The 13799-nt window shown below is 50.5% G+C and overlaps 1 protein-coding gene across 1 annotated transcript in view; it reads left to right on the top strand.

Annotated features, from left to right (window-relative positions):
- Positions 1-13799, top strand: part of CLEC16A (C-type lectin domain family 16, member A) — a 203709-nt gene that overhangs the window by 153518 nt on the left and 36392 nt on the right. Inside the window, exons 20-21 of the mRNA XM_012647791.1 lie at positions 2410-2614; positions 4319-4486. Coding sequence (XP_012503245.1) covers positions 2410-2614; positions 4319-4486 — 373 coding nt within the window. The remainder of the gene's footprint in view (positions 1-2409; positions 2615-4318; positions 4487-13799) is intronic.

Below are 13799 nucleotides of genomic sequence, written 5' to 3' on the forward strand. Positions count from 1 at the left end.
TCAATCCTTACACCTCCCCTCCGCAAGAGGAGAGAACTCCTGTTATCAGGATGATCCTTCCAGATCTGCTTCTCTGCCAAATGCATTTTTAAATATGATGACATGTACTATTTTTTTAAATTGTGTACATATACTTGACAGAGTGTGTCTGTGTGTATTTTTTGTGGTATCACATCGAACATATTCTTCCCTTTGCTTTTTTCACTCAATAGCATGTCTTAGAGAACTAACCGTGTTAGTATATGCAGACCTACTGGTGTTCTTTTTAACTGCTGTGGGACTATACCAAGGCATGTTTAGCCAGTAGTACCCTGTTGGCTGTTGCCAGTTTTTTACCTTTCCAAACAGTGCTGCTGTGACCAGAATCGTTCTTACGTCCTTATGCACTTGGGCAAGATTTCCCTCGACGGATACCAAGAAGTTGGGGTGTGCCAATTTTAAGTGTTAATAGATATTGCCAAATTCCTCTCTAAAATGACTTTTGCCACTAGCAATTTATATGAATTCCCTGCTCCTCACCCTCTCTCCAGCAAAGCTAGGCTCTAAGTTGCCAAGCACCAAGCTGGGGCTTAGGGTTTTTCTGATGTTTGTCAATGTGATGGGTGACTAATGCCAGCTCGTTGAGCAGAGGAAGCAAAGAACCTGGGGGTTGAAAGCAGCCTTGCGGCACGCCCCTCTGCCACACCACCAGTCCCCGGTCCCCGGATGTCCAGCAGACACTTCTGGCCTTAGCGTCACCCTCCTTCAAGGCAGTCCGTTTCCTAGCTGGGCGGTCCTGGCTTCTGGAAGGGCCTTGCCCAGGCTGCCCCGCAGCCTCCTCCTCCCCGCAGCGTGACCTGCTGGCTCTTCACGAGAACCCCCCGTGTGTTTGAAGATGCTATCGCAGTCTCTTCCCCAACCTCCCCTTTTTCAGGGTCTTTCTGTTTAAAAAAAATCTTTTGCAGAGTGTGTATGAGAAACAACTATAGAAGAATCTTTCATTTAAAAAAAAGACTTCCATGGAAGACATTGTCCATTAGGTGACTTATACTTCTTATTTATCTAGGCTTATGATCAATTTCCTTTAGAATTTAGTGTCAGGAGAGTGTTTTTCTCCCCTGAAGGATTAATACACGTCCTCCTTCATACAATAAAAGCCACATAAACCTTTTTTTTGGCCGACTTCCAATGGCTACTATTTGTCAGGTCGTTACTATACCACGCTCCTTGCTTTAAATGCATAATACCTCATCTAATCCCTACTGCCACATTTCGATGTGGGTATTATTTCCAAAGAGCTCGTGCCAAGTGTGATGCCTAAAAACAGCGACTATGTTACTTCGCAAGTGTTTTTCAGCATTTTTCTCTACCTCCTCTAGCATTGCTGACTTTTGAGTCTATCTACTTTCTCACGCTTTTGCTTCAAATCACCCCAAACCTTCATGGGATTTTCTATACACAGTCCATTCTGAGGTCTTAGATTGGAATTGTCCTTATTATACTTACGACGTGTTTGTTTCTTCTCCACCTTTTTTTTTTTTTTTTTTTTTTGAGGCAGAGCCTTGCTCTGTGGCCCAGGTTAGAGTGTGTAATGGTGTGGTCATAGCTGACTGCAACCTCAAACTCCTGGGCTCAAGTGATCCTCCTGCCTCAGCCTCCTGAGTATAGTAGCTGGGACTGCAGGCGTGCGCCACCATACCTGGCTAATTTTTTTCTATTTTTGGTAGAGATGGAGTCTCACTCTTACTCAGGCTGGTCTCAAACTCCTGACCTCAAGCAGTCCTCCTGCCTCAGCATCCCAGAGTGCTAGGATTACAGGCATGAGCCACTACACCTGGCCTTTCTTCTCCACCTTTAGATGTATCTTTCTTCAAATCTCTGCTAAGTGGCCCTCCCTGTCCCTTCCTCAGGGTGAGCTTTTTTCCTTTAGGAACCAAAGACATACGAATGGTTGCCAATGATGCTTCCTTCTTCAGAGAAATAAGAAAGAAATTGGTTAGTAGATTAAGTGACTATATATAAGATCATGCCAGATAGTGATGGGAATTTTAGCTCATTGTCTCTGGTTTCTCAGAAGCAAGAATTATTGGAGCTTGCCTGCTGAATTACCTGTGGCCCCTTGAAGAGGCTGGGGTACCTGTCTATTCATTAGATGACTCAAGTCCCCATGGAAATGGGGGCCGGCCACCACAGCCAGCATCGGCTCCTTTGGGGCCCTCTGTGTCCCCCCGCCTGGCTTTCCCACTGGGCCTGGTCTGCTTTGTGCCCACTGACTCTGCTGGACGTGGGAGGCTGATGGTCTCCTTCAGAGCAAAAGCAGGGCTGTATTTGGAGGCCTCTCTCTAGATGAGCCATGACCCCACAGCCTCTGAGCAGCTGCCCTCCTCCCGAGCGCAACAAACACCCGTTCCTTTGCCCCTCACTGCGCAGGACATGCAAGTGACTGGTGTGGATGATGACAGCCGCGCCCTGAACATCACCATCCACAAGCCTGCGTCCAGCCCCCACTCCAAGCCCTTCCCCATCCTCCAGGCCACCTTCATCTTCTCAGACCACATCCGCTGCATCATCGCCAAGCAGCGCCTGGCCAAGGGCCGCATCCAGGCGAGGCGCATGAAGATGCAGAGGATAGCGGGTGAGTGGCTGGGCCCTCGGGCAGAGCTTTCGACGTGGTCCTCACCCTGACCTTGAAAACCCTCGTGGCCTCTCTAGAAGATGACACACGTGGTTCAGGAATAGATTGCTTAATTGATGAGAGAGGAGAATCTGCTCGGAGTTCCCCACTTCCTAAGTTTTGGTTTCTGGAGAATTCCTAGGGCTGCCTGGAAAAGAAAGGGAACCCTCCCTAGCAGACAGGAGGCCATGAGCAGGCAGGCGTCAGTGTGGGACAGCTGTTCTCACTCCTGCACACTGAAATTCTCAAAGTGCTTCAACGTTTGTCTCCTGCCTTCGATCCTTAAAACAATCCTTGAGATCCGTGGGGCCAGCTCTGCACGTTTTACAGAGGAGGAAGCAGGCTCAGTGGCTTGACCGAAGTCACCCACACAGGCAGCAGGTTGGCAGAACCCAAATGCAGAACTTCCTGCTCGAAAGCTCTCATGAGAGGCAGCCCTGCTTAGTGAGGGGCCCGGACCCAGGACCGGATTCAGAAGGAAGTTGTTTTACGTTTCACAGGGATGGTGGTGACTTGAGGAAGCCCAGCACTGCCCGGTGTCAGGAAGGCCCCGGCTTCCTTAGAAGTAGAGACACTGAGATGAGGCTGTTCTGTTTACCGGGGAGGAAGGCAAGACATTCGCCCTGCCTCTTAAAATTATGAACGGTCTTTCTCAAGATACTCAGCACTGCTCATTTCAGGTCCCCCTGATCATGCTGGTGCGGTTTCCAGCTCACTGGGGGAGCGGGAGCTTTCCCAAGGGATAACTTAAAAATAAACCCTTGGAGGGCTGGTTTGGTGGACACTGCAGATCTAGCTGCTTGCTGCTGCGTGTGCCTCGGTGATTTGCACGGGCTACGTCCTGTGGCGTCCTCTCCGTCTCATTTCTCATTTAGCTGAAACTTGGCCTACAAAATCATTATAGAAGCATTTTGTAATGTGCAAAGTGACTTAAATCATTCAGGCCTTTCTTTTAAGATTTATTTGCAAAGGGTTTTTTTCCCCCCATGTAAAGCAATTTCTCACAGCTGGCATGAAGGCCAAATATTTCATTTGGAAATTGAGAATTATGCCGTAAAGTGGCTGTTAGAACTAACGCCTTGGGTATTTCTTAAATTGATTTTAAAAAGCCCCTCTGAATTACTATATCATGAGACTTGTTTATAGAAGAAAGGATAGCAGCTGAGACAGATAAACACCTACTCATAAATACACACGTATGTGCGCATATGGATTCTTTCTCACGTGCTCTTCCCACGCACCTACACACACACACACACACACACACACACACTAACTTTCCAGGCAGAATTGGTCCCACTTGTTTTGGGGTCTGAAAGGGCACCGACCAGAGGCTAAGCCTTGGTCAGGGACCTTTATAACATGGAAGCTGAGAATCCAAGGTAGGGATTGGCCCAGCATCCGTTCCATTCGAGGAGCCAGGCCTGGAACCCCTTGCTCCTTGGTCTCAAGCTTTGCCTGAACCCCTCACTAGATGCCTGGTTGTGCTTTGAGCCTCAGTGGGATCTTTGGTGTCCCACTGATCTCTCCAGCTCAAGGCTGCCTGCTTGGCTCCTCCAAGTGACGTGCCTGGCAGGGCCACAGCCACTACAGTCCCTCCAAAGTCTCATCACCTGCCCCCCATGCCACGTGCTGACAGTGATCCATGGTATCGTCTGACTGCAGCCCTCCTGGACCTCCCGATCCAGCCAACGACCGAAGTCCTGGGCTTCGGACTCGGCTCCTCCTCTTCCACCCAGCACCTGCCTTTCCGCTTCTATGACCAGGGCCGCCGGGGCAGCAGTGACCCCACGGTGCAGCGCTCTGTGTTTGCTTCTGTGGACAAGGTGCCAGGTAAGCCAGCCCCCTGTCCTGCGCCGCGGCCCACGGTGGGGGTTCAAGGGCTTTCTCTCTGTTGAGCCTGTGTGCGCTGCCCTTCCTCTGTCTGAAATCCAGTGAGCCGGGAGCACCAGCTTTTAGAATTTGTCAGAGCACAGCACAAGATAAACACAAGCCCCCAAAATAAATCTTGGCTTTCCCGCTGGTGTTTTACCGCCATGGTTTGGTTTTCCAGAGATTTGTTGGGTATGTGGAAGAACTTCTCAGAACTGACTAAGAAGTTTCTTGGAAATACTTAAATTATTAGTAATGAGTTGTGGGAGAGTAATTTCCTCCTCCTTGTAAGATGACTAGAAAGAGATAGTGTGTTTGGTTCCTGTTACAGTCCCCTGAAGAAGTGGGACTTCAGGAGAAGACCCTGCCACCCATTTCTGCCACCTTGTAGCATCTCTGCCGACTTCCACCAGGGTTCATCCCTAACCCCCCTCCTCCCCTTCCCCGAAGGAGCAACTCCGATGGAAAGTTTAGGTCGATTTGGCAGAGCAGCAAGAACTGCTTCTCCAGAAGACCAGCTCTCCCCTTCCTGTCCTGACACGTCTGCTTTAAGTGAATCCATATGTACCCGGATCCCTCGAAAGAGAGACTTTCTCCTGATTGCAAAACTTGAGAAAACTAGCCACGATCTCCCCTGAAGCCTAATCCTTCCCCATTAAGGATTTCAAACTTATATTGCAAGTGTTGTGAAATGTATTCAAAAGCAGTTATCGATTTAAAAACAAAATGTAGCTATAAGAACCTGCCTAAAATCTGGGTCCTGGCTCCCCTGCCCTCCCTCAATGATTGATTCTACTTTCATTCTTCGATTTGATTAATTCATTTTTTGAATGTATTTTTTGTAGGCATATGATTTTTTTAAAATCCATGCAGGACATGATAAAATGAAAAATAAGTCTACTTTGCTTCAGAAATAACTGCACTTCATATTAACAATTTCTTGTATATCCGTCTAGAAATGTTAATTTGCGTGTCATATATATGTTTATGCATGTTTGCTTTTACACATGGGGTTATAACATGTTTGTGATTCTGTACCCCTTCCTCTTTTCACTTGATAGTGTTACACGTTAACACATATAAATCGACTTGATTCTCATTAAGTGTTATATGGTATTTTATCATATGAATGGACAAAAACAATTTTATAACTGTCGCGTGTTGATGGATACTTGGGTCGTTTCCAGTGTTTTGCTCTTACAGTGTCACAGCGAACATCCTTGGGGTGTCTTTGTGTAATCGTGCAGATCTTGCATGTCTGTAGGATAAATTCCCAGCAGTGGATCTGCCAAGTCAAAGGGGCAGGTTTTTAATCTTCATATATGAACGTATAGTCCTAACACGAACTGCAGAAAGAAGTGCGCCGGTTCACTGCAACCCACAGCTTGTGACCGTTTTCATTCTTAAAACCACTCTTGGGCTGCGAGGTGGATTGTCGTACCGCCTCTCTTTTCAGCTATGACGTATGAGATGATTCTGCCTGTTCTAGGGTCTGGAGGAGTCTTTGTTAAAAAAAATTCCTCAGGTTGTGTCCTGTTGTATAGCAATGACTGCTGAGTAAACATAAACTGTGACTGTGAGTCCAGGTCGACGAACTGCAGATTGGCCTGGTAAGAAATTATTTCTTTAGGGTCATCAGGGCTTCTTTCAGTTCAGGAACTTACTGGTTAAGGAGAAAAGTCTAAACCTTATTTCGGCTCTAGTCCTTTTTGGAAGAAGGCCGAGTGTAAATAAATAAATAGAGCAAGTGTCATAGTCTTCAGCGTCCGCACGGTTCTTTCTCTGTTTGCACCGTGCTTCACGATGCTTATTACTCACCTGTTGCACCCGCCCGGGGGGGTGTGAGATCACTAAGTGCTGGGGGTGTGGCCCCAGCTCCGGTGGCCTAGGCCTGCCTGCCAGGGGTGGTTGGCACAGTGTGATGCCCAGTGTCCTGTTGTGGGTCCCAGGGTCGGGGAATATGAGGCTGTGACAGGTGGGACGACAGCAAGTCAAAGGTAGCTGCTGAAGGCAGCATCCAACCCTTGGCTGTGGCTCTCGCCTGACTACCCCTGGAAGTGCCACTCAGGTGTGGGCAGTGGGGTGGGGACATTCTCACTTATGTCCCTCCCAGGGAGAGAGGCCTCACTGCCCTTCTGCCTTGGCTTGGTGCCACAGCTGTGGCCTGAAGAGCAAGTCGAAATCCCAGAGCCTTAGTGTGGGGTTGGGGGTCCCATGGGGGGAGGAGGGGCAGTGGCCGTCCCCTTCCCCTTCTCAGCAGTCAGGGCCCCCGCAGAGACAGCCCTCAGCGTCTGCAGTCATCTGTAATTCTCCTCTCCCCCTCCCGTACCCGCCAGCCTGCTCCACCTCCAAAAAGTACCTCACGTCTCCTCCCCTCCCAGCCCTCGCCCAAGATCCCCTGAGAGCAGCAGCCTCCTCGGGCTCCCCAGCTTCCAATCGCATACGCTCCCTTCCATTTGACCTGTGGGATCTTTCTAGAACGTAAATCAGAGTGTGTCATACCCCTGCCTACATCCGTCTGGTAGCTTCCTGTTGCACTTGGAACAAAATCCACATCTCTCCTGATCTTGGGTGGTGGCTGTGCAGCCCGGCCCCTCAGGTGAAGTCCCCCCATGTTCGCTCCAGACTCCAGCCCGACCCCGGCCACACCAGCCCTGGCTGCCCCTCTAAGCCAGCACTTCTCAACGTTATGGGCTCAGGACCCCTTTATGCTCTTAAAAAGTATTTTAAAAGTATTGAGAAACCTAAAGAGCTTTAGTTTATATGGATTATATCTATAGACTTTTATGGCATTAGAAATTAAAACCAAGAAATGCTTTTAATATTTATTGATTTATTGAATACATCCATTGCATATAAGCATAACTAATATCATTTTCTGGAACAATAACTATTTTCCAAAACAGAAACAATTAATGGTTCACATTTTTACAAATCTCTTTAATGTCTGGCTTAACAGAAGACATCTGGATCCTCTTCTTTGTGGCCACTTTCAGTCTGTTGTGATAGCACACAGTATGTGGCGGCTGGAAAACTCCTCTGTGCACCCCTAGGAAAATGAATAAAGGGAAAATGTCTTATTATTTTTATGAAAACAGGGATTCCCAGACCATGCTTTGAGAACCACTGTTCTAGACCACAGAGCCCTTCCCTGCCTCAGGGCCTTGGCGTTGGCCGCTGTTGCCTAGACCTGTTGCGGCTGCCTCCCCCATTGCTCAGGCCTCGTCTGTGTGTTGCCTCCTCAAAGACCTTTTCTGATCACTGTCCTGGCTAGGGCCCCTCCGCCCTGCCCCTCATCACATTAGCCTGTTTATTTTTTCCGTGGCACAAAGTTCCTTACCTGGTCGATATATTTGCCTACCTGGCCAGTATGTTTGCGTACCAGGCCATAGTTTTTCTGCCCCACGGAGAAGGTCACCTGCATGGGTGTCCTGTTTACCTCCGTATCTCAGTGCCTAGCACCGTGCCATCGCTCAGTATTTGTTGAATGAAGAATGAGTCAACACTTGTTCTCCGCGCAGCCTTGGAGCAGATCCCATTAAAGCCCTTCTCCCGCCTCTGAACGCCAGAAAGACATGGAAAGTCCATCTGGAGCCCTGGACGCTTGGTGGTTTAGTCCATGGCACTTTGACAAGGGAACACAAAGAAACTGAGACTCTAGAAGATCTTAAGCAGCATCTCTCTGCTTAATTTCTGTCACCGAAGTGAGATGCACCCAGACGAGAGATTTCAGCTGTTTGCACATCAGCTCCGGGATTTGCAGGAGCCGGAGCGCAGGGCCGGGAGGGGAGCTGGGCAGTGGGGGGAGGCTGCCAGCAGAGGCAGGGCCTGGCCGGGCCTCCAGTGCTGTGGCGTCCACAGCTGCCATCAGGCCCGCGGGTGCTGCGGCATGACCCCTTCCCGCCTTCTGCAGTGGTGTCTCTGGCCGTCGGCCACACCGTGCGGGATCCTCGCCTCTGCCTGGGGAATAATTCACAGGGAAGAAAACAGCTCTGGCCGCGTGCCTGAGGGTGACTGCTAGACAAGTTTGTTTTATTAAGACACATCTTTCGATTTTATCTGCGGGCCCAGGTAATTGTCACAGAGCAGTTTGTCTCCCCTTTAGAAGCTATAAACGATTATATTTGATGAAAATATACCTTTCATTTCCTTGGAGGAGATACTAAAGTAGAGTATAAATCAGAGCTAATAGGTGACTAGCCACTTTGGTGTATTTTTTCTTCTTCCATTTGGCTTAGAAAAAAACTCACAAATTCTGTTTATTGGCCAGTTTTATGTTCGTGGCTCTCGCCCCCACAGAATGTTCAGCTCCACGAGGGCAGAGGCTTGTGTGTGCTACTGGCCAGGAGGGAGGGGTCGGTGGTGGCCAGTATGTGGGGGTGGCAGGCTCAACTGGGTCTAGACTCTGGCCTGAGCTCTCCGCGGCTTTGAGGTGCTTTGCTTCCGCGGTCCCTGCTCTCACCCGCCCGGCCCACCGGCCCACAGCAACAGCCACTTTCCAGAATCTGCTTCAGCAGATGGAGTGTCCCAAACTAGCCCACGAGGCCACACTTTTCATAAACTCTGGCTGCACCAGTAGACCCCAGAGCAGAAGCTATTCCCCAGCAGTGACCCCAGGGTGGCAGGCGGCTGCAGTCTCCATTGGAAGGGCCAGGCTTCTGGCCTCCCAGGGCAGCCTTGTCCCTCACTCCTGGCTCCTCCAGGCCCAGAGGCTGTGTACAGGTGTTCACCTGGCAGGTGTGATGGTACAGGAGGGGCTGGCAGAACACAGCCCAGAGGAGTACGGGGCTTTGAGCAGAGCAGCCAGCAGGTTGGTATCCACTGGCCCCCACTGATGGGGGCTTAGCGATGTTACAAAAACTGATGCCCTCTCTACCTTGTGTATTGTCACTTGCTCCCCACTGGCCTGTTAACTCCGGGACGGGGACAGGGACTGCCTCTTCTGCTTCAGCCTCTCCGGCTTCAGACCTCCAGTCTTTGCTGTCACCAGCCGCCCTCCGTGGGCCACAGCCCAGCCCTTCCACCATGCTGCCTTTCTGGCTGTGCCTCATGAAGGCCACACATGTCCCCCTTCAAGGCTTCTGTCCTCATGCTTCTCTCTGCCCAGAACCCTCTGCATGGCTGGTTCCTTCTCAGCATTCAGGGCTCTGCTCGGATACCTCAAAAAGGTGCCTTCCCCGAGTGCCCAGGCCACCCCAGTTCCTCTCTGGTTTTCGGGTTTTTTTTTAATTGAGTTGAAATTCACATAAAATAAAACTAACCATGTGAAAGTGAACAACTCAGTGACATGCAGTCCGTTCACAGTGTTGTGCCACCGCCTCCCCTACTGGTGCCAGGGGCTCTCCTGCCCCCAGAGCAGAGCCTGTAGCCGTCGGCAGTCACTGCCGTTCCCTGCTCCCCGGCCCCTGCAGCCTCTAGTCCGCTTTCTGTCTCTGCGGGTTTACCTGCGCTGCATGTTTCGTATAGGTCATGTAACACGTGGCCTTCTGTGCCCGGCTTCTTAACTTCGAGCAGTGTTTCCAGGGTTCATCCACGTTGTAACACGTTGTAACGTGTTAGTGCTTCACCCTTCTTAGTGCCTGGGTAATAGTCATTGCTTAGACTTCATTTTGTTCATCCCCTGGTGGGCACTGGGCTGTTCCATCTTCCAGCTGCTGTGAATAGTGCCGTTGCGAGCATGTGTGTACGGGGCTTTGTTTGAACACCTGCGTTCAATCTTTGGGGCATATGCCTGGGAGTAGAAGCGGGACCGTGTGATAATCTAACCTCGTGAGAACTGCCAGATTGTTCTCCATGTCTTCATAGCCCGTACCTTTCGCTGAAATTGCCTCGTTGATTTGTTGTTTGCTGCCACTGTCCTGCACTTGAATGGAAGGCACTTGGGGCGGGTGGGGGCGGATCTTATTTGTCTTGTTCCCCACGGTGCTGACACTTAGTAGGTGCTCAAGAAATGCCAACGCCTGGGTGGGGAGGTGGGGGGAGAAGGATGGGGCTGGATGAGTTGTTTAGTCTTGTTTTCCCAGCAGACCGTAAACTCCTGTGGCCGGGGCATCTCTGCCTTGCTCAGTTCTGGTTGGTGCCTGGCGCCAGTTGGTGGTGGTCTGGGTGCCGGCTGGGGAGTTGGGCTTCATCCCGGACCGGCCAAGCTCTGCTCTGCTCACTTCCTGTCCCAGCTTCCTATTGAGTCTGGGGAGCCGGCTGTCTTGGGGCAAACATCTAAATCCCCTGAGTATCAGGGAACGCTGAGCTTTCACAGGTGTTATCGTCATCAAAGGCAAACAAACCGGCAGTATCAGTAGCCTGACCCAGAACATTTAATAGTTCTTTGGAAAAGCTGCCTTTGGCAGCTGAGTAACCGAGGGAGAGTGCAAGATTACAGTGTGCCGGGAGCCAGCCGCGCAGACCGCGGAGCCTTGGCCTGGCATCCAAAAGAGAAAAGAAAAAAAAAAATCAATGTTTAATTCATAGACATCAGCTCTGACTTCTCCTCCCCTGAGGATAACGTACCAGGTGCTAATGTCATCTCGTGGTGGTGTTTCCCAGAAACTAATTTTTTGAGCCTGTTATTTTTCTTGTTTCCGATTATAAAACGGGAGCCAGTTCTCTCCTTTCAGCTCCCCAAGGCAAAAAGTGCCCCTTCTGGAGTCCCACAGGAAGGAGAGCCCGCCACCCACTGCCCCGCAGGCCCAGCCCCGGTTAACCCTTCCAGCCTGCAGCTCCGGCCAGAGACTGGCCAGTGGGTCAGTGAGGTTCAGAAACTCAATTCCCACCCTGAGGCTTTTTTTTTTAAAGCCAAATTTATTGAACTGCTAAGCAGTTTATGCATTGTTCTCATCTGATCTTCCCAACAGTCCTCAGAAGGAAGGTGTTACCATTTTCCCTCTCTGCCTGTGAGGAAGCAGCCTGCCCAAGGTCACACCAAATAGCCCTCCCCCAGCCCAGGGAGGCTTTGAACTACCCAGCAGGTCCTGCTCCCGCCACCATTCACCAATTCTGAAGTGAATTCCCCTTTTCTGATTTTAGAAGTAAAGGCCTAACCGTGGCTCCCTGAGGCCTCACTAGTATCAGGCAAAACCACATCGTCAGCTCCGACTCTAAAGCATGTTTTGAGCAGAAAAAGTCATATCTATTTCTGGAAGTGTGGGGTATATATAGTTTGGAAGCATTAACTGTGTCAGGCACTTGATATGCATGAATTCTGTCCTCCCGACCGCCGTGGAAGGCGGTATCACCAGCCCTGCTTTACAGATAGGAACCCGAGGCTCAGACCAAGACCACAGAGCTCACGCAAGGCAGGCTGAGATCGTACCTCCTCTTCCTGCCTCTAAATCCCACTTGCTTCAAGGCCGGCATTTCAGGTAAAGATCCCTTATCCCTTGGGACCAGAAGCGCTTCAGATTTTGGAATTTTTTTTTCAGATTTTGGAATATTGCGTTATACTTACCGGTTCAGCATCCCTAATCTGAAAATCCAAAATCCAAGATGATCCAGTGAGCATTTCCTTTGAATGTCACGGCCTCACCCAAAAAGTTTCAGATTTTGGAGCATTTTGGATTTGGAATGTGCAACCTGTAATGACTGAGCTATTTCATGTGGCAGCTCTGCCACCTGTCTCAGAGGTTGGCAGGATAGACCCTCGTTAGAGAGGGCCCCCGTGGGGTGGCCCTGGCCTGGTAAGAATGCTCCCTCCTGCCCTCTTCCGTCCCCCACACTAACACAGTCCCAAGTCCTCGTGCTCCAAGGCCTCCCATGGATCAAGGACACACCTGCAAAGCTGCAATCCAGAAAGATACCCTCTCTTGAGACTGCCACTTCCAAACCAGGCTGGCGGTGCAGCACCCATTCTTACACAAGTTTTACCCTGGTCTGTCATGAGCGAAAAGCAGAAATAAGACTTTAGAATCCTGTCTGAGCAGAAGCAGCAGGATTTGAGCTTTTTCAACGCTTTCTGGCAATTGTTTCTAAGAGGTCAGACTTCAGGTGGTCAGGTAGGGGTCTGCAGACCAGATCCCACTCAAAACCCAGCTCTGAGCTGAGTCCAAGGGGTCTGCTGTTTGTCGGGCCTCTCTGGGAGGCTCCCAGGGCAGCCTCAGGTGTCCTGGAGCTGGACGCACACAGCCCAGGACGGAACCGTACTCTCAAATCAGAGCCCACAAGGTTTCCCCGCTTGCAACATGCCCACAAAAGACACTTTCCCAGTAGACACAACAGCACTTGTTGTCTGAGGAGCCAGCTCCTGCCAAATGTGGACAGACAGCAGGCAGAGCCGGCCATCTCGCCCAGATGCTTTTGCTAGGAGGGGGAGGGAGGGGGGAAGAGAGTTCCAAAGAACTGAGTGTTGCTTCACTCCGCGGGGTCATTCCCTACCTCAGACTGCCAAAATGACTGTGTGCCCAGGACCCTTCTGGTCATGACAGTGTGTCAGAGAACAGGGAACACTTGCTGCGTCCTCGAGAGGGGCATGGAAAGCCCACGCAGGTGGTATGGGAAGAGAACAAACCCCACGTGCAATCCACCACTGGACCTTGGCCGCCCCTCAGAACGTCTGCGGGCTCAAGCGGGCCCCCTGCAGGGCGGCCTCGCCGACAGCTCAGAGCGGCAGACCTGTGCCAGCTTCGGTGGCAGAGCGGGTGGCGCGGCTGCTTGCCTCGCGTGCACACCAGCGCAGACCTGTCTGTCCTTGCACTTAGGTGTGGCTCCTGCCCATCCTCGTCACCCGACTTCTTAGTACAAGTCAAGCACGCTGCTTGCAGTTGGAAGAGACAGAAAAGCACCGAGAAAAGATGGAATTCACTAAATCTTGCCACCCTGAGGTATCCAGCGTGCTCTTTCCCATCGTGTTTTCTGTTCGTTCACTGTGGGGTTTCTGTTCCCAGCAGTGGAGTGTTTGCCCGGGTGAGGGGCAGCAGAATGAAGTAACCAAGCACAGCCCTGGAGCCAGAGAGTGTGGGTTCAAGTCCCAGCTCCCCACCTCCACCATAAACTTGTTACATGGCCTTGGGCCAATTTACTTCACCTCGTTGGGCCTCAGTTTATTCATACAAAAAACAGGGATGATGCATTATGATGTGAGTGTACTTAACACTACTGAAATGCACAATTAAAACGATTAGGGCAGTAAATTTTGTTATCTGTATTTTACTACAATTGAAAAAACAAAAAGTAGGGATGAAAATGTCACCTACCTCGTTAGGCTCTGCGTGCATATCATTTAGGTGCCTAGAACAATGTCTAGCGCATATAAAGCACGTGACAAAGGTTAGCTGCTCTCTGT

This window comes from Propithecus coquereli, unplaced genomic scaffold, assembly GCF_000956105.1.
Source record: "Propithecus coquereli isolate 6110/MARCELLA unplaced genomic scaffold, Pcoq_1.0 Scaffold27, whole genome shotgun sequence".
In the NCBI taxonomy this organism is placed as follows: Eukaryota; Metazoa; Chordata; class Mammalia; order Primates; family Indriidae; genus Propithecus; species Propithecus coquereli.